The 21,276-nt window shown below is 41.0% G+C and overlaps 1 protein-coding gene across 2 annotated transcripts in view; it reads right to left on the bottom strand.

The window, feature by feature from the left end:
* Window positions 1-21,276, bottom strand: part of syde2 (synapse defective 1, Rho GTPase, homolog 2 (C. elegans)) — a 48,554-nt gene continuing 27,278 nt past the window's right edge. For both annotated transcript variants that reach the window (XM_040031490.1, XM_040031492.1), the window contains exons 5-8: window positions 19,093-19,219; window positions 8,568-8,749; window positions 7,733-7,964; window positions 1-3,617 (exon numbers count right to left, since the gene is read on the bottom strand). In XM_040031490.1, the coding sequence (XP_039887424.1) occupies window positions 2,905-3,617; window positions 7,733-7,964; window positions 8,568-8,749; window positions 19,093-19,219 (1,254 nt within the window). In that variant the 3' untranslated portion in view covers window positions 1-2,904. The remainder of the gene's footprint in view (window positions 3,618-7,732; window positions 7,965-8,567; window positions 8,750-19,092; window positions 19,220-21,276) is intronic.

The following is a 21,276-nucleotide window of genomic DNA, read 5'->3' as shown; positions in this document are numbered from 1 at the left end:
TGAACGTAAAATAACATACTTTATTATGACCATACATTTCTCAGGATCAATACAAAGCACTTCTCTGTTTTTGTTTAGTGATGCTTTGAATGTGGCACTTTTTCCTCCAAAGGACAAAGAGGATCAGACAGAAATGATTTTTGTTTGTTTGTTGTGTGGAAGGAGAAGGAGGTGGGAAATGAGGAGGTCAGATAATGACTCCGTCGCTGCACTTGCATCTCCATGTTAGCTCTGAAACAGACTTGAGTTCTGCCATTAGCATCCCAGTTTACTTTCATTCTATTTGATTGTTGAGTTGAAACCATAAAAGCATGTGTGCTCTCTGTGTACTCTTTGAGTAATAATTTGAGATCCTATTAGGGAAACTGGGTCATTGTAAGGAAGAATGCACGTCAGATTTAAAGGACAATCTTTACATTAAAAAAAAAATCCTTAGCTGATTCTTCACAATGGCTTCTATAAATGAGGCCCTGGTTCTTTGTGTGTTGCCTGCACAGACAGATGGTTTGAAAGGAACCCTGCTGAAACCCAGTTTCAACAGATCCGCTCAGCAGCAGCCCAGCTTCACCGTGCAGCAGCAGGACTGTGCAAAAACACCATGCAGGAGGGCAAACAACAAACTCAATGTATAAGTGAAACAATTTTGAAGACTATTTTACTTATTCTTAATCTGTATATTTTAGGCTAGAAATCCTCCTAAAATAAAATTAAACCAAAAGTGATTTAGCAAATATACTAATAACAATAACAGTGCAATTAAACCATTTCAATCAGTAAAAGCATTTTACAGTTGTTGCTGGAGTTTAAAAGAAAAAAAAATTGTTACCAGTTTCTGCGTTTCATAAACTGCCTGCCTCTATGTCCTTTGGAAAAAAGCTTGGACAATGCTGTCTTACAAAGGAACGGGGGTCAAACAAATGCGCATACGTTACAAAATAATCTTATTTTACACATAAATATGATATACAAAGGCAGATGAGACAGAGCCTTGCTTATGTCAGTAAAGCTTTTGACCATGCAACGTTCAGTACCTTAAAAAAAAAAAAAAAAAAAAAACGCCAAAAAATCATTAGCACGCCTTAGTCCACCAGAGACATAAAACAATGTCAAATATATACACAATATCACAAAAATAACAATATCACTTTTTTCTGCAAGAGCACGATTGTACCATATATTTTACAGCTAAAGTTGTACCATTAGTCCAGCACATTAAGATGTGTACAGGTAGCTTTAAGGGAAAGAAGCAACTATTGCTACACGGCAACACTAGAAGGTCATAAGAAGTATTTAAATACGCCATTGAAATATAAGCTGTAAAAATAATATATTCCGAATACATTTATATAATTATATACATATACATATAGGTTAAATACTGATCATTCTGAATCCCTGGATTGCTGAAAACGTCCTTTGTCTTTTTAAGCAGCTAGCTATTTTGAACTAACTGGATGAGCCCGCCATTTTTATTTCCGCTGCTGATCTACATGATGTGCTTCACATTGTTTATTTCACTGTTTTTGACCATGTGTTTTTTTAAATTAACTATTTTATTTCATTTTTTTTCTTTAACAAAAAAACCCCAACAACTTAGAAATAACCAACTTAGAAATAACAAGCTTCTTTATGTTCTTGCATCAAGGTAGATGAGAAAGTTGATACCACGTTCGCGTCTTTGCTAAACTATATTTTTGTTAATTATGACCTGTAACATTTTAGGATGTTTTTTTTTTTTTAATTTATTCATGTTTTTTTACAACCAAGCTACTCTATTTTCTCAAAAACATAGCTATCTTAGCTACACTAACCTTAGCTATGCTAGCTTAGTGCAGCTAACTGCTTTCTGGCTCTAGCTTATATTCATTTACAGACATGAGGGTAGTATCAATCTTTTCATCTAATCCTGGGCAAGAAGGTGAATTTACCAAACCTGCAACACTACATGAAACACCAATTCTGCTTAAAATCAAAATCTGTTCAAAATGTATGTTTAGCCGTAAGCATAGGTGTGACTTTGAACATAGAAGAGGTTTAAGTGGCAGCAGTTTCTCCCCTTAGTTCAGAACAGACTTTTTACTGCATGATGATAATCTACACTACTGCCTGCCTATTAAGTGCATTGTTGTTGTATAACATTTAGTGTTTTATACCTCAATAGAAAAAGCTCTTTACTGCCTTAAAAAGGAAATCCACCCTAAGACAAAGTGTACACGTTCCTCCAACGATCTTGGTTCGTTTTACTAAATTAACCACCATACAAGGTTTAAAGTAGGTCTGAAAGTGACTAAATTTGCAAGTTCTCTATTCAGACTGGGCCAAATTTTGCTACAGAGCCCCAGAGTTCAGAAAATGGATGTGTACCTGCTGAATTTGAAATACACTATAGCTTTTTTTTCTTTTCTTTTTGTAAGAAAGGCTCTTGAAAACCCATTCTCAAGCGTTATCTACACAGGCCCAGATCCTCGGAGGTGATGTGTTATATTTCAGGGTAGACTTTCCTCTTGACGTACCACCTTCACACAATTAAGGCACCTTTTAAACCCCTGAGGGGTAATTGGGTTCTTCTAATAAGAAGAGAAGCAACAATAACAACATGGAACACAGAACTGGACTAAAACAAAACCACACAACATAAAGTTTAATCAGCCAACAAAATAAAAGGAGAATATTGCGGAATGTTTGTGGATATGGTACAAACGCCACAAGTGCCCTGTTACATTTCTTATCTCATCTTCTAGGATTTTGCAGCAGCAGTACCGTGCACCATGCTGGCACGGTGACGTCACAAGACCTCCATGGCTGTATCCCAAAGCACCTTCAGAGATAAAGAGATTCTGTCCCAAACCTTATCGAGCTTCATGGGGGTGCGGGTGGATATGTCTGCGTATCTGTGTCTAGGAGTTAGTATCCCACGTTGAGCTTGTTTTTGTTGAGCTCTCTCTCCAGGTTTCCTATCAGAGTGTCGATGCTCTCTTGCAGGTCCCTCAGGTTCACCCTGTTGCTCAATACAGGACTGATATCCTGGATCTTCATGTAGGCCTGGTAAGTGTGCTCTTTAGGTAGCCGAGGTGGCAGGATGTGGTTACACACCTTGTGTTCTTCCTCCTCCTCCTCTAATGGGTGTCCACTGTTTGAGCTGTCACTTTCTATTAGCTTCTCCTGCTCCTCCACCGCCTCCCGTGTTTCCTCCTCCTTTACCACCTCCCTTCTCTGAGGTTGCTCTTCATCTGCGGTATCAGACACAGGACAATCAACCTTGAGCTGTATGCCGTCTTTTGCTTCCTCTTGCTTCTCCTGGACCTCCTCAGTTGCCTCGATGTCTTCTGAGGGAACGTCGTCATAGTCTGCCTCTTCTTTGCTGGAAGGTAACAACATTTCAGAAGGGAAGTACGTCTCACCACAGCCACTCCAGTCACCAGCATAGCGGTTGCTGGGGCTGTCCAGACGCCCTGGTTTGGGTCGCAGAACCCCCGCCATCTCTGCTCCAGTGAGGTTCAGCACCTGAGGGCGCTCTTTTCTCCGTCGCAGAGGGGGGGCTGTCCGCAGGTCAGAGGAAGTTGGAACCAGAGAGGGTGCTGGGGGCTGAGAAGAGGACTGGCCATGTGGGTCCACAACTAGAGGAAGAAAGAAAAAAAAACAAAAACAAAGAAAAAGTTAAATATAAGCCAGCTGGTTATTAAACAATCATGAAAATTACAAAAACACAAAAATAAGAAAAGGTCATATTTTCTCATTCTTTTGTTTTCCTCAGAGGGAAAAGTGGTTGTTGTTCTTCTTTAATAATTACGTTATTTAGACCAGCGGTCCCCAACCCCCGAGCCACGGACTGGGACCAGTCCGTGATTCGTTTGGTACTGGGCCACGAGAGTTGAGGCTCGGGTGTGCAACTTATGGTTTTCAGGGTTTTCATCGTTAACTCGGTTTCCCTGGGTCTTAGTTTGAAAGAAATATTTACAAGTTACCATAGCGACCAAGACGGCATTAAGGGGCAGCGAGGAGGATGTTACTCTCAATGTTATTGGCACATTTCAGGAGGACACTGCTAATAAAGTTACACACTTACACAGTGAATTCGCGTTCATTGTTATATTTACAATATATTTGTGTCTTGGTTGTATCGTTTTATTTTGTTGTATTTATCCACGACACCTTAAAGGCTGGTCCGTGAAAACATTGTCTGACATTAAACTGGTCCGTGGTGCAAAAAAGGTTGGGGACCGCTGATTTAGACTGTATACTTCTAGTGGTATATTAGCTTTATAAGAGCTGCAAAGCACAGCTTATGGCTCACGTATTATTCACTTATATATTGTAGAATGCAGTTGACTGAATCCCCCCCCCAAAAAAGCAGTAAACCTCAGAGCGAGATACAGCGCAGGTCAGCTGATGACGGCCTGGAAACAAATCTACTGGAGCTTACAGTACAAATGATTTCCCCACTGCACTGCTACACCTACCCACCTACCAATTCATACTTCAGCTCCTGAAAATGACTCTACTTTTCATTTTATTTCTCCAAATAAATAAATGCATTTTTTTTTACAACGACTGTAATCTCTTTGCTTATTTTAAGTCTTCAGTTCAGCATAATGATCATGAGCACTGATCATAAAGGGCGTGCTTCAGGGCACAGCCAACTTGTTAGTGACAAAGTGCTATCATAACAGTCTGAACTTCTCAATCAGATTAACTTTGCTGGCTTAAAAAAACAACAACAACCCCCCCCCAACCCCAAAAACCACACCAAGATGCACAAGCTGATCTTTTATATACAGTCTGTATATGCAGCATTTTTTTAAAAGTATCAGCATGTTTATGGAAAAATACAATGGTGCGCATTTCATAAACTAAAATCCATCAGATTTCGCAGTACGGGAATGTGATGCTATCAGCGTGGCTAGACAGGGCTGGATGAGAAAATATGATTTTCTGTGATTAAAGTGAACTAAAAACAAACAAACAACACACATACATAACAAAAAAACACAAGCCTTGTTTTGGTGCAGCTGATTTCTATTTAAAAGACTCCCGCTTTAGCGGAATGACCCTCTGTGAGGACAACATAGAGAACAATCGGTTCATCATTAGGTGAACGAACATGCCAAGTTACACATGCTGAAGTCACACCACTGCACACAGTGTTTTTGTTGCTTCCTGTGCTGTTATCGAGTAACCAAACTTAAAAATTAACTAAAGCTTGAACCTTAAGAAAGACTCCTCTAAGTGGACTAGGTGAAGGAAAAGTGAGCAGCCAAACACAACCAGTCTGGTTACCTTTCTGCATTTATCTCAGTACCTACATTTTCTGGCTCCGCTAGCTTACTATATTGGAAAAGAACAAAAACACAGTTAGGGCTGTAAGTCCATGTTCAATAGATACATTATATATTTAAAAAGAAATGCTAAATTTTATTTTGAGACATGACCTTGAAAAGACTTGTTTTCCTTTGTGCGCGTTCGCCTATTTCATCCAGCTGACGATAAACAGAATTTTTTTGCACTTGTCTTAACTAAGTTCACTGCAGTTCATTCATCAGAGTGGCTGTTGCTGCTATAGTGTTTACGTGGAGTAGCTGCACACTTCGCAGCTCCCCCGAGGCTAAAGACTTGAGCAATTATCACCTTAAAACAAACAGAAATTATCTTCCTTTCAGAGGCGCTGTGTTATTCAATTCCAGACATGATTCACTGATGACATGATTAAAGCTATTAGCTGTCAGCAGAGAAAATGAAGACGGAAAGCAGGCGAGAATACGATCTTTTTTTTTTTTTTCCTTTCTTGGACAGCTTCACAATGTTTACTTGTTGTAATATATTAAGATTAGACTTAGTTGTGCTAGGATGAGTGTATTTTTACATCTAAACACAATAAAAAACCGAAATGGACAAAATAAAGCAATAAACCCACAGCTGATTTTAATGATAAATTAAAAAAAGAAGCAGGGCAAATTAACTGAAAATGAACATGCAGCTAATTTTGGATTTTAAAGATAACACTGAAAGAATCCTCTTGCCGTCACTTTGTCTGTCTAACCATCTGCTCACATCTTCTCACACATACAGTTGGAAAAACTTCTTCATGCACACTCATCACCTCCTCAGCCTCTTCAGTACACACACACACACACACACACACACGTCCTGTAAGTAGTGTCAGTCAGGCTGTGGAGGCCTGAGCGACAATGCCTTGGAAGGTTTGGTATGTGTGTATGAAAGGCGTGAAGAGGCGGCTCAAAATATCCCACAATGATTGCGAAATGTACGGGTGAAGCTTCAGGGGCTGAGGGGTAAGGTTAAGCCAGGAATGTCTTTAATTATACAGTCCAGGCGCCCTGTACTCTGTACTGGGGAAGCGGATGGAATGGAAACACTGCTGAGGGTGTAAATGAAGGCTTGAACCTGGACTAAAATGCTCTGTCAGTGTCTTTATAAGTCATTAAAGGCAACTGCGGGGAAACAAAAAAACCCAACAAAAACCACAGTTTTTATGCTTTAATTTTTAAAATTCCAAATGTAATCCCCTCTGCTACCTGCAATCATAGGATTCACAGATGCTGACTAATTAAGCTGCTGGCTTACATTTCTTTCTCTGTGCTCCTTCTCTGGGTGATGTAAAGCAGGGTGCTAAGCTTCAGTGGTTTACACAGAATGGGTTCAACGTGGAGGATGCAGTTAAAGTTAAGAGGCTCAACCAGACGCAGAGTCACTTCGTCTTCAGACGCACATCAGCAGATCTGGTTAAAGCTGCAGGCTGCTTGGGAGGAGCTCCGAGGATTGTATAATCATTCGGGAGGGAAAGTCTGTCTCACAGGATGTCGGAGCCATTGGGAAAAAGGTTTTTAAAGACTGTGAACATGTGCTTTTTCAAAACTGTATCAATGGAAATGCACAGAATAACACTGCACTCAGAAAAATGTTAAAATATAGTGATTTGGATTAGTTTCGGATTGGTAGTCATGCATATGTAAAACCCACAAAACAAAACAAAACAACTAAGCTGTCCGCCCGGCCCAGGGGCTCATTTTTTGATTTTTTTTGGAGTCTTCGAGAATTTAAATGCATCAGCAGCCCCTGCATGGCTTACTTGATTATTAGAAATGTGGTGAACTCATAAAATCAAGCCCACGAGCTAAAAAAATCAGATTAGTTCCCATAACCAATGCAAATATCACACCACACACACTTGTCTCATCATTCTCCATCCTCTCCTGGATCATCTATGGACTTTGCCATATCTCACCGCAAGCAGACAGCTGCAGCTGGCAGAGAGCAGCTGTGCAGGCAGACAGATGACCTCTGCTGAGAGAAGCTGCTGCTGACTGTCCTTGATTGGTAATTTATCTAAAAACAGAGGGGGGGAGGGACCACGCCCCAAATGTTTGGTTTACACTGAGGCTTTACTGGCTTGGCTCCGATTGGCTCAACCCATCACGATGAAGCACTTGTGGAGGGTTTCATCTCTGAGGAGCCGACAGATGGTGGCCTGTGGCTATCAGCTGCACTTGTGCCAGTGGTGGAAAAACCTCAAGTATCAAAGCAGCCCAGTCCCTTTAACAGCCCTTTGTAGAGCTGAACCGCAGGGCTGGCACTGATTTGTACAAGACCCTCAGGCAAGAGAGACCAGTGTGCGCACGACCTGACTGTAGATGTGCTGCTTTTTCAAGTCACGCCATGTGCTCAAAACGTCTTTAGAGAAAGCGGGACGAAAACAAACAAAGGTCACAATCACCTGGCCAGAGCTGGAGCAGGTAGTGCAGTACTTCGATGTGCTTTTTGAAGTGTAGCGCGCTGGCCAGCTCCTCAGAGTCGATGAAGACTCGGTTGGTGTGGCAGGACGCCTCCTGACGCTGGCTCAGCAGCACCGGGCCGAAACACACCGCTAGGTTCTGGCACGTCATCTTATTCATCTCTTGGTAGGATGCCACCAGCTTCAGGTGGTCAAGAAGCTTCCGCAGCATCATCTGATCCAGACACACACACACACACACAGATACACAAAAGCCAGACAAATAAAACATGTTATTATTATGATTAGTAGTTGCAGTTGTACCACTAGCAGCAGCAGTAGAGATGCAAAGCCAAAAACTGCTTTAAGACACATCTGCAGCAGTAAGTTTATCTTAAAAAAACCTGAAGGTTTTATAAAAAAACCAAAAGGAATATTATTATCAGTAATATAAGGCGTGTTGGCAAAGGAGCCGAGTGCAGAATACTGCAAATGCTACACTTTTAAAACTAAGAGAGTAGTTGTATTCTCACAAAGCATTGACATGCTTCTTTCAATGAATCTGGTGACTCTGTTCACTTGGACCAACAGCGTACGGATACAGAGTTTCAGCAACTATTCGTTTTCACTTTTATGTCATTCTACTGTGGATACGATGACAGTGCTTGAGGTGCAAGGCTGCACGACATCACAATTATCAGCCGAACAGTGGTAATCTGTAGCATTATGATTATTACCATGATTATCTACCCACAATATGCCCTTTCAAAGCCACCTCTGTGACAGTCCTTTAACTCCTGTGCAGAAGAATGTGCACTTTTTTTAAAATTGTCCTTACCCTCTCCACCTCTGGCAGGTTTTCCAGCAGGCTGACGGTGTGTTCAGAGTCGGCCTGGTCATTCTCACACCCAGACGCTCCCATCCGCAGAGGCCTCGCAGCCATAGACTCCAACACTGCCTCATATAGCTGCTTGTTGATCAGAGGGTAGGGCAGCTCACGTAGATAGTCCTTCAGCACTCCTGACGAGAGAGCGAAAGCAGGGCATGAGAAACTCAACTGCATCAGGATAGTGAGTTTAACATCCACGCAAACAAGCCCGTTTCATGTTCTTACACTAGCCGTTAAATACGCAGGCGACTTTTAATACCTGACAAATTGCTAACGATATCTCTTAATGAGGCGCTGTCACCGAGAAATAAAAAGCTTTTCTTCTCCTCCTCGTTTAAAAGCACTCAACCTGCCACATTCTCTTGGCTGCAGATTCAGGTCCCATTGTTTTCCGGGGTGATCCCGTGGCGTCTACCGAGAGGCCAGATTGAGTCGGGTGTGACTCGGCAGCGTCGGGGGGTTGTGGGGTCTGCTCTGGCATCTGTGACGGCGCATTCGCACCTGTGACTTCAGCCTCTCAAAGTTCAGACAAAAGCTGGGGGAAAACATGAAACCCACGCTGTCTGTCTCCACTAAGCCCCTGAAATATCACTGGCATGTCTTTTCATCAAAGGCAGAAATAAAGAGAACGGAGGAGGGGCAAAGACGGGAATTAAAACAAAAAAAAGGGATCCTGGCCGTGTGACAGATCTTTGTGGTGAGTGTCTGCTCTGTTGTGTGCATGAAGCTGGATCAGCTTTCAAGGAAGACCGGGAAGGGTGAAGGGGGGGGGGGGGGTATATTGTGCAATTAGCAATATTTGTTATCTTCCCAAGTAGTGCAAACGAAATAAAGGATGAAGGATAACCAGATAAATACAGGTGAGCTATATTGGCGCCCAAGACAAATACTTCTATTTTCTTAAAGATCTTTGCTGCTAATAATAATAATTTAGCCTGATAAATTCCTGATCCTTTATTTTAATGCAACAAAAGCATTCATTTGTCTATAAACCAGGATTAAATGTCTGCAAAAGAGGCTACAAATACAATGACTCTGATGTGCAACACACTGAATACACACTAAAGTCCACACTGCTCATTGACAAACTGCTGCAAACGTTTCCTGCTGTTCCCGTCACGCTGTGCACCCTTATATTCGTACAGCTACATCTGCTGGTGCTCTGCGACCTTGTTTTTCAGTGACTTATCAGCTGTTGGGTTCCAACATGTTTTTGAAGTCAGAGTAAGAGATCTCATTCCCCATGTTGTTGGCAACTTCGATTGCCAGTGATCCCTGCTCTTCTTGTGCTAACATGCTTATCGGGAAACGTCTTCGCTCCGTTCAGGTTTATCAAAAATCTTATATGCAGCTGAGGCCAAAAACCTATCAGCTTGTGGGCTGTGTGTCAGTGTCTGCTCATATGCTGCTGTCTTCTGTTTACTGTATGAGGTGCATTTGCATTGATATCACGGGCGTAGTTCTTGTAGTGTCTGAGAGTGACTGTTTTTTTCTTTGGTTGTTGTTTGGGACAAACTCAGAAAGGGCTTGGTGCTGCTTGTTTTCTTTATTTTATGTTGGCTTACTACAATTAGCATTAGCAGTGGAAACATGTCTGTTTCGCATGGTCATATTTTCCTTATATATTTCCTTTTTTCTTCACGTACCTCATATTCAGCTGAGCATCACATATTGGGTTCAAAGAAATCAGTTCAAGCATATTGCTGAACCCTTACTGCACTCTTTTTAACTTGCCAAGCAGCAAACATGTAAGTGGGAAATACAGTCAAGATGGAAGTGTGTGCAGACTGAAACACCTCAACCAATTTTCAATTTTCAAATTTGATATTATTTACGTAGTGCCACATCACAAACAACGGGCACTTTATATTGTAAGGTAAAGACCCTACAATGATAGAGAGATAACCACAATAATCAGGTGAGAAGCACTGGGTGAGGAAAATACAGTGGTAAGGAAAATATCCCTTTTAACAGGAAGAAACCAGAACGAAGCTCGGGGCGGGGCAGCCAGTTGCTGCAACTGGTCGGGGGACAGTGGAGGGAGACATGACAAAAAGACCAAAAGAGAGACCACTTAGGACTTTTTCAAGGCTCCTGCTTCTGGATAGCTTCATCTTCTCCTGGCTCACCTCCAAACTCCCTCTGTCAGTGAATCTCTTACCTTCTAACAGACAGGATGTAGCTAGCTAAGCTAGAGAAATTCACATCCAGCACCTTCACAACAGGTCTTGTTCCCCTCTTCTACATTTAGACAAATAAACGCACTTCCTTCTTATTCCTGTGTTAAGCTCCTGGTGTTTGTGGATGACACTGCTGGGCTCAAACGTATCCAAGATTGAAGCAAGCCTGCATAAAGATAGGAGGTTGTGCAAGCTTCCGTTTGATGTATCAGAAATGCAAGTCAAACTTCAAATTTCAGACAAATACCACGGTTAGGTTCTTCAGGTTCCATAGACGTATAACATGAAGCACAGTATTTAAAGTCCTAAGGAAGTTCAACCTGCCAACGGAGCTGTTGTCCTAGTTCTGCTGCGCTGTATTTGGGTCTGTGTTGCATCCTTCAGTTAACTGTTTTATATGGCTTAGCCACTTAATCAGAAATGAGACGACTACAAAGAATAGTCCGGGCTGCTGAGAGGATTACTGGTACTCCCTGATCGACCCTCGAGGACCTGTACTCTTCTAGAGCAGGAAAAAAGGGCTGGAAAAGCTGGAAAAATCATTTCAGACCTTTCACACCTAGGCCACAACCTCTTTGATCTGCTGCCCTCTGGTCAGCACTTCAGAACACTGAGCACCAGAACATCCAGTCACAGGATCTCACAAGACCTCTCCAAGTTTGGTAGTCTCAGTGTATAACAATGTGGAAGTCTGTCTTTTAACATTTAGTGTTACCCATTGGTATTTGTGGAACATTTAAATTCTGAAGTAACTTTAATAATTGTGATTTTTCTGTTGCATTCATGTCTTGGACGTTTTATCCATTAGGAACATTTCCCTGTGGCAACAGTTCAGTTTGACTGCTTGGGGTTGTTGTTCACATTATTGAACATGTGGCTGTATGTGCGTGATTATAGGACAATAAATCCAGGAAAAATCACGTGTGACACAATTAGTGAACACGCCGTGACTCTAAAGCGTGCAAGAGGAGCAGCTCTTGGTAGAACAACAGATAAGACGACACTGTATCTATGTCAACCACGAGCCTGTTTCCAAAGCAGTGACACAACTGATTAAAGTGCTATAAAAAGGAACACGTACTTCACTGCTTTTCTTGTCCACCTTGTTTTTTTTTTTTTGCCTCTTGTCTTCTATTTACAGCATACTACAGTACGATTCATAGTAAATCCAATGAGCTTCCTTAGGGCCAGTAAGAAGAACAGAGGGCCCAACTTAACGTGCTCACTTTATAATCCCACTAAGTCCTAAATCTGCTCTTTAAGGGAGCATTAGGATTACCACTTTTCAGTCTATTTCTAAACAGCATCGTCAGAACATCAGAATAATGTGGACAAACTAATGTTTCAGTGTTAGCTAACAGCACCAGAGTTTCAGGTGCTGTCACACGTGCATTTTCTATTTTCCTTTGCTGCAGTTATATACAAATAAATTGGATTAGAGAGTGGAGGGAGGATCTAAAGTCAGTTTAGTGTGTTACAGTACAAAGTCTATGATTAGCATTGTGATTAGTATCTGCACAGTGGCACTCAGCACCAACATAAACACAACACTAATCTATTTTAAATTGTCTGTTTTACATCACAAATAAAACCAATCAGTGATCAAAAAGGCAAAAAAAAAATAAAAATCTGTCCAACAGCTGACAATAACTGCTTCCTTTTATGTCTGTATGTTACCACAGAAATAAAAAACTGACTGACTGAGCTACCATAGTGAAACTTGTGACTTCTTAAAAATTTCAGAAGAATCTCTGGATTTTGGTGTGGTGGTTAGCAGTGGTGCCTTACAGCAAGAAGGTCCAGGGTTTGAATCCATTCTTGAGCCTTTCTGTGTTTACATGTTTTCTGTGTCTGTGTGGGTTTTCTCCAGATGCTATGGCTTCCTCCCACAGTATAAAAACATACATAGGGTTGTGAACGTGAGAGAGAATGGTTGCCTGTCTGTCTCCATTACTGGAGACCTGTCCAGGGTGTACCCTGTCTCTTGTCCTATAACAGCTGGGACAGGATCCAGACCCCCCAACTGAACAAAACTTTGATAAAGACATTAATGGTCACTGTTGACTTTTTTTTTTATCCACATGTCACCATGCAATGTATTCAAAAAATGTATTAATAAACTTGCTTTCATTTTAATGGCCACCAGGGGGCTACTCCTCTGGCTGAAACAAGTCAGTCAGAACTTAAAAAGGTCTATGAGAAAATTATTTCTAACTTGATTTCTAACTCAAGTATTTTCACGATGAAGGTTTTTAATATTAAATAAAGCCTGAGCATATTTAAAGTAAAATAAATCCTGTCTTCAGCTTCTCAATCAGGTCCATCCCTTACTTAGCCGAATGCTAAACTCCAATGTTCAAGCTGGGAAAACAAACCAAAGTGGGCTTATTTCGGTTACGACCTCAGTAAACACTTTCCTAATGAGGTCGTGGCCTCAGCCCATAGATTTAAGTCTTATTAGAGTAAAATTGCTGATAACAGAGTATTCTTTGTAAGAGCCGAGTTGCTACCATGTTGGTGTGCAGTGTCCTTGGTTCCTCAAAAGTTTCAGATGAGGGATAAAAAAAACTACCACGACAACAGGTGATTGTGGCTATGTCTATCTTTTATATACAGTGTCGTGCAATGTGGCACAATTTTAGCATGTTAGCATTATACATAAATGCATAGGAAGTATGTTTTAGCATGTTAGCAATTATTTGTGGCAAACATGCCCCATAGAGCCAAGTCTAGAAGCAACTTAGCTTTGACCGAAAATATTGAATATGATACATTAAGGAATTATTATTACTTAATTATGATTCTGTACAGTGTGTCTCTTCATAGAAAAATAATAAATATAGAATATAAAAATAAAACAGTAAATATGATTCTTACAGCTTAACATAAACGGAGACATTTTTTAAGTTTGTTCCTTGCCATAACTATTTTCTCTGAACATGTAATGTTCAACACTTCCTGGCATTAGAAATACGGAAACACTCTGTATGAGACAGCCAGCAGATGCTTAGTAGGCAAACAGCTCATACCCAAAAAAGGATAATAGCTTACTATCTCAGCCCTCCAATCTCAGGTAGATCAAAACATTGACAGATACTACTCAGCAGGGTTAGACTTTAACAGCGCTCTGGGGAAGCATGCTCTTAAACCCTCATAAAACTGCCCTGCAATTAAACGCCCTCCCTGTGCCTGTGAGCTAGCATAGGTTCAGTATAAAATCTGGTATGAGCTGAATTTGATCAGGGTATATAAACAAAAGACACATTCACTCTCTTTAACGCTTCCCTAGGCATGCCGATTTCAGCAGCAGATTAACCGGAAATGCTGTGTGAAGATTCCACCCCCCTTCGTCAATCGTTATGAAAAATGTTACAAAGATAACCACAATCAGCTTGTTTGATCACACAAAAACAGACCGTCTGGAAGCAAAAATTAGCAATATATTTTTATCCTTATCTCGCTAAAATAAAGCTTTTATTTCTTTGTTTTGTGTTTTTCTGCATCCGCGAATAATACGTGCTGGGAGGCACCGCCTGGCTTGCTTTTTGCTGCCATTATTACAGAAAATCATGCAGAGCCCTCTGACCTTCCCTGCACTGCAAGGAAGACCCGACAACAGCGGGACTGTTACACGTTAGCGCTGCCCGATGAAGCGAAACAACTCGTGTTTTTCTTGATATGCAACACATGAAAGCAGCACACACATTTAGGCTCTTTCCAGTTCAAAAGCCAACTGGCCAAAACTGTGTACGTGCATGTGCACATGGGCTTGTCTGACGTGAGGAGAATGGGGCCATTCAAGTAAATCATTAGCCTGCTTTGACTCGGTGCTTTGTTTACTTCGGTGTGTTAGCCCCTGTTGATGCCCTTTTTCACGCAAACAGACACACACAGCTCTCACATATATGCACATATGCACGTATGCATGAGAACTGTGGTCGCAAGCAAGCTGACAACAAGCAAGCTGACAGCAGGCGCACGCTGCGTGTCTTTTTCACTCAGATTTCAACTGTCGGGTGGGGGGGGGGACTGGTATGGCTCTGCACCAGCACTATCTGCACTGCGCTACATATACTTTCCCCACCTCCACCTACATGTTTGGCTGATAAAGACTGCAGAAACAAACACTTAAAGAAAAACATTAACAAAAACTGAAAGCACCTCAAAGTAATCTAATACAAGTATTTTTTTTTCCTTGCTCACTTCAGACTATTTCAGTGTCTCAAATATGCCACCAAACACTACAAGGGACACAATGCACTGGGGCATGGCTCTACCTTTGACCTCTTGTTCAAACAAAGCGGAAGGTCACTCCTCTTGTCAGTGCTGCAGTCAGTGCCTCGCCTGGAGAACAAACAGGGGGTTTGTTCTCCGTCCTGCCCCCTTCTCTGCTATCCCGCACGCCCCCACGCCACTAGGGGGGCCAGAGGAGATTTGTGTTTGTGTACTGCCTTATGTAGTAACACAAAATGTACAGTTGCTGCTTCAACTTTTTCACTTTTCCAAAACTGAGCAGACTCCAGCTCTAACTCTAGAACCACGCGCTCACACGGTACACGTGGACTCATCACAAATACGCCTGCTTCCAGTTTTCAATCCCACCCTGCAGTTTAAGAAATATTCTGACAGCCCCACCGTTCTAAAACTCTTCACCAAGTGGTTGCCTGCCTCCCCGGCCGACCCAGGGTTCAGCTAATCCCCCGTGCGTGAGCCAAATACCATCTGTGTTTGTTCGGCAACAAAGGGGGCACTTGTTAATGACTTTCCATGTCTTCACTGGAGTACTGGCAAGGGTTGGGGGTGCTGGGGGGGTTGGGGGCAATTTAGAGTAGCAGGCTATGGAAAAGTCGACTCAGGCAAGGGAAATTGAAGACCACAGACTAAAAATCAATGCCAGTGCTCCGAATGAAAAAGGGCAGAGGACACACCAGTTCCATTAGTAGAGGAGAAGTGACTTTCAAGACTTTGTTTCCACGTTGAGACCAAAATCTTCTATTAGATGGATTTAATCATAATTTAACACATGTGTGGCAAAAAATGTTCAGGTGCTCACAACCGCACACTCGCAGGGGCTTCAGGCAAAGTTACCATATGGGCCTACCATAGAGGGCACCGATCCCCCCATTATCATGTCAAACCACTGATTGAAGCCTTCATTCTTCAACAAAAGGGATACCAAGAAGAAAGAAGAAGAATGTCATCAGGATGTGCTCAGAGGCCTTTGTAGAGTTTAAAGAGAACGGTCCAGAAAATATCCAGTGAGGAGCAGTTCTGAAAATAGATGCTGATGTCAGAGGTCAGAGGATGATAGCCAGACTTCTTCCAGACTGATAGGGAGGCAGGAGTAATTTAAATAACCACTGGTTACAACCAAGGTCACCTCTGAACGCACGGCACGTTGAACCTTGAAGAGATGGCCTACAGCAGCAGAGGACCACACAGGATGCTACCCATGTCAGCTAAGAACAGGACACTTTAGATGGACTCAGTAAAAGTAGATATCAGAACAGTGGAAAATGTTGCCTGCTCCAATGAATCTCAATTTCTGCCACAACATTTGCTTCATAGGGCCACGATTTGGCATAAACAACACAAAAGCATGGAGCAGTCTGTCAGTCCTGCATTGTATCAGTGGTTCGGGGTCGTGGTGGTGTGATGGGGTAGGGGATAGTTTCTTTCTCTCACTTTGGGCACCTTTGGGATGTGGTGGAATGAGAACACAGATGTGCAGCAACTGTGTGACTCTATCGTGTCGATATGGATCAGGAATGTTTTCAGCACCTTGTTGAATCTTTACTACTAACAGTAGCAGCAAGGTGTATCTAATAAAGTGTACACTGTTTTTAAATGAAATGAAATGTGAGCATTTTGTGAAACATACTGTGAAGCAAAGAACTGTGATTTGAAACAATGGAGCGCCATGCGCGGAGCATGTTTTGCAAGCTTAGGATTGAACTCTGACCCCTGGATAATCCCTTTCACTACCTCCATTTTTAAATTAGCTGTGCGACGCGCCAGCCCTCTTAGCTCCATTAGCTGTTCGCTAATTAGCCTCTCGTCTGACTCCATAACAAAAGACTCCAAGCTTAGTTTAAGGCTTCCACTATGAATTAAAATTAGAACAAAATATATGTTTTTTTATTCCGTGTATGTTGGCTATTGAAATCAAACAGGGTGTGTAATATAACAATGCTACAATCAGCTTTTAAAACTCCTGTTATTGTGTGTTTTTTATTCTGCTGTACCTTTTATCCTTTCTTTTATTTTTTCTTACCTTATGATCACTATATCCCAGAAATCCCTGCTTTTTTTAAAGCACACACCATAAACCTCTTCATCTTCAGCTCTTTTTCTCTCCATGTCCTCGTCCACTCACTCAGACCCATCTGCAATGGCAATTCGCCTGGCAGAGCAAATTTAGGCAGCGAGCAAAAACCAACAATCCTTTTTTCTAACCCGCTCAACTGTTAACTGTGTGCTTTGCCCTGCCATGCAAACGCATGTGGATCAAAGCAGGCATGATAGGACGACGCCTATACAGGGCCTCTCCCCAAAACCAACAGCAGCCCCTAAAATGCCCAGGGGTTTCCATGGTCCTTTCCTCCTTTTGTGGAAGAAAAAAAAAATCATGACCAAGTCATTTTCTACAACTTTGCCGCCCCCTCCCCATCTCCCCAAACCTGCTACACTTTTAGAAGTAATTCATTGCCACAGCTGATTTTGGGGTTTCTTTTTGTGAGATGTGCTCACTGTTTCCATTTTTCATTTCAAGGGAGCAACAGAGCAGAAAAGAAATTCAGCTGACAGGAATCTGAATGGCGTTTAAATTAGAAATGTAAGGTTTGCAGTTCTGCTTGTTGGACAGTCAAACAGCTTCAGGGGGACTTTTTTGCATTTGACAAGATAAAAATCCCCACATTTGACGTGATTTACAAGGCCCAAAGCACAAAAACTGAAAGAACAGTCCGAATGCGTGCAATGATCTGATTTGTTTGACTTTGTGTGTGTGTGTGGCCCTTCCTCTCACACTGATCTTTATGTTGCAGGGATTTGACACACACACACATAGATTCTTATAAGATATACACAGGTGCTGACCTATTCGCCATGGCTACATTCAGGCAAATTTATTGCAGTGGATCAATACTGAAGCTGGACTCCATTACATTAACACCCCATTTGTTTTTGTTAGTTTTGTTCCATGAGTAAAAACTCTCATGAATTGTATTTTTCTTGTTTTACTGGGAGTCATGTGTACATGTCAAATGATTAAATGAGATGCCTATTATAGATGCCAGTTTTAGGTTTGTGGTTAGTATTTACTTAATGACAGCTATAGAAGCAGTTAACAGCTGTCTGTTAACTTCATTGTTAGTTTTTCCTAGTCCTTAGTCATTTCTCCACCCTTATTTTACTCAATATTAACTGCAACTTGTTATAGAAAACTGGGCATTTTATTTAGTTATTAAGCTTCAACCCAAGGGATTGGAAAAGTAAGAAATTGTGGTAGTGCCAAAACTGAGATTCCTTTATTGGCCACTTGAGGCAGACAGAAAATTATTAAATGTTAAATTGCCCAACTTTACAGCAGAAATAAACATTTTCATTGTCCTGTTAAAAAAAATGTTTTGGTCTCTATCGTGAATTTTTAGCTTTGCCATACATATGCAGGGTTGTGAATTTGTCTATAATTTGCCTGTTTAAATTGTATTAAGGTATTTTTGCCATTGTTATTAAGGGCGTGGCTGTTTTGAATTGAACCAGCAGGTGTAGTTAATAGCTGCCTCAGTTACTATAAGTAATCTGTTGCCTTCTGGAACATTTTTAATGTAATTTTCTATCAAATAATTGCTGTGGGACTAAATGTACTCATGTAAGTTGAGTAAAACTGCATTTTTGACTAACATTTATTTAGCTGTTATTAGCAGGTAGCACTGTCTTTGTAATGTAAATATTCACACTACAAATGCTTGCTAACCAAGCAAGCGAGCATTAGCTCATAGCTTAGCATTTCAAATTCCTGTCCAAATATGGTCACTTGTGGATTTTTACTTGGCTTTTGTGAGTGAAAATTGAAAATCTCTTTTTAAATTAGAAACTGCATACATTGCTCATTTTGTAACTATCCTGCTAAGTACAAGTAAGAAGGTAATTTACAGATAAACAGACCAAAACACACCAGTGCTCTCTGGAAACTTTGTCAGGTTTGAATAACACCCTTGTAATTAAACTAAGTGTGTTTAGTAATCTTATGCCTTGTTGGCATCTTCTCTGTTTCCTGGTGATCATTTTACCTGTAATGACGTTTATGTCTGGATACGTGTTTTCGCACAGCTCCACAGCGTGGCTGTCTCTCTCAAACGCCTCACGCAGCTCCTTCTTTACTGCTGCCGAACCACACAGACGGTAGAGACCCACCACCTGGTAACATAAACACACACACACACACGCACAAGTAGGTCAAATAAACACGCATGGCTCGAGAGTCGAACAGTTGACAGCGACGTAGACATTTTTACAGCCTCATCGATCAAGTTCTACGTCTGCACTCAGATAATGTCCTGGAAGGCAGCCATAAGTGCTTTCTCAGAAAACTCACACGTCACAAACACCAGTCTGTTTTATCTCCAGAAAAGGGCGCCTCAATTTAACAACTGACCAAAAACCAAAAATGTATATGTTTCTAATAACACTATAAGCACTCACTTTTTTAAAGACACAGGAAGATGACTTGATGTAACAAAGAAATGCTGGACTAACAGAAAACCTTAAACTTAACACGTTCCCTATATTATCTTTTCCCCTCTACTTTCAGTTACTTTACACTAGCATCTTTATGCACTTTTTATTATATTGTGATTTTGGATCCACTGTATCCATAGTTTAGTTCTTTCACTCCTTTTCCAGTTATTCTGAACATACATTGCATGTTTGTGTGTAGAGGCTGCTATCCAGTAAAGCCAAGAGAGAAATGTAGGCGAGACAAATAAATCTGAAATGAATGACCACTAAAGTACTGGCACTCTCTGAAACATGGTTGGAGACAGCACCTTAAAAGTCAGCCAACTGTCTCTGTGTCTATCTTTAATTTTCTTTAATTTGATAACAAAAGCCAACATGAGCTAATAAGGCCCAGTCGTCAAATGCTTGAATTTACAGAACACCGCAAAAGTACATTTATTGCTTGTAGTTTCAGCTTTTATAGTCAGAAGACTGAGTCTCTGTTGTCAACAGCAGTATCTATTTAAAGTTTGCTATGGTTAGCCACTATACCACAAATGGGTAAAATACAGCCCCAGGGCTCAAACCAGCTTGCAGCATCCTAAGAGGAAAACACGACAACCCCTAAATCTCAATGAAAGAAAGCATTATGCTAATGAATCTTTAGCAGTGGGTCTTTACCATCTAACTGTAATAGAGAGAGTATGCAAACAAACTTACAGAAACTACAAGTCTAAAATATCAATTCAGAGGTGGCCATCTCAATTGTTCCCACTGGTAACAAGTAGTAGTAGTAAAACATATTAGAACACGAACTAATGTATTCATGTATAATACAATGCATTATATATATATATATATATATATAATGCATTGTATATGCATTATATAAATAGGTAGTAAGTCAATGATGCAGGTCTGCATGGTCTTAAGAGTTTGAGCTAGCTGCACAAGTAAAAAGAGAGTGGAGCTAATTCTAGACCAGTTCATCATCAGGACAGCATCATTGACAGATCACAGCTATTTGCAGAACTATCGACATCAGCAAATAAGAATTTAAAAAGCAAAGAAGAGAAACACCCTTCAATAATTTTAGGAGTGTTAATGTTGCATAGTTTGTTCACGAGAGAGAGAGAGCTCTGAGTACCTTCATTTTTGGCAACACACAGGAAACTGATCTGGGTAAATAAATGACTAAATAAATAACTACACATATCAAAAGTTAGGGATCTGATTTGATTCTGTTTGGTATATCAGAATATTTCATTTTTAAATCACCAAATATTTGTATCGCTGTTAGAAATCCTTCCATTCAGCCCATTCATTGATGCACACACAACGTTTGGAGTAAATAATGAAACAAAAGTGCCTTAAACTAACAATGAAAGAGTAAGTCTTCTTGGTTTTTGTTCTTTTTTTTTTTTTTTTAATGAAGACTTAGGCCAATATCCTATTTTACCACATTTAGCCAAATTTAAAGGATTCAATATAAGTCACTATTATGTCTCATGCTTCAATTCAACTGTCCAGTGTTTGGCCCTCTGCTTACTGCGTCTTAGCTCTGCTCAATCCAGCACTATGTATTGACAGTCAAACCAGAGGAAGAGGGATGTCACTGCAAAACCCCTTAGTGGAATAAAGGGACTAAATGTGCATTTCCTCCCTTATTAACTTTTCATCTGTAATAAGACAATTAGATCATTTATAGACTGGAATGAAAAAGGAGAAAAGCTTGTTCAGGCAGTCTGCCTGAGCTG

Source organism: Simochromis diagramma, unplaced genomic scaffold (genome assembly GCF_900408965.1).
Source record: "Simochromis diagramma unplaced genomic scaffold, fSimDia1.1 OVJJ01000284.1, whole genome shotgun sequence".
Lineage (NCBI taxonomy): Eukaryota > Metazoa > Chordata > Actinopteri > Cichliformes > Cichlidae > Simochromis > Simochromis diagramma.
The sequence above is the reverse complement of the archived record's forward strand: the minus strand, read 5'-3'. Positions and strand labels throughout refer to the sequence as shown.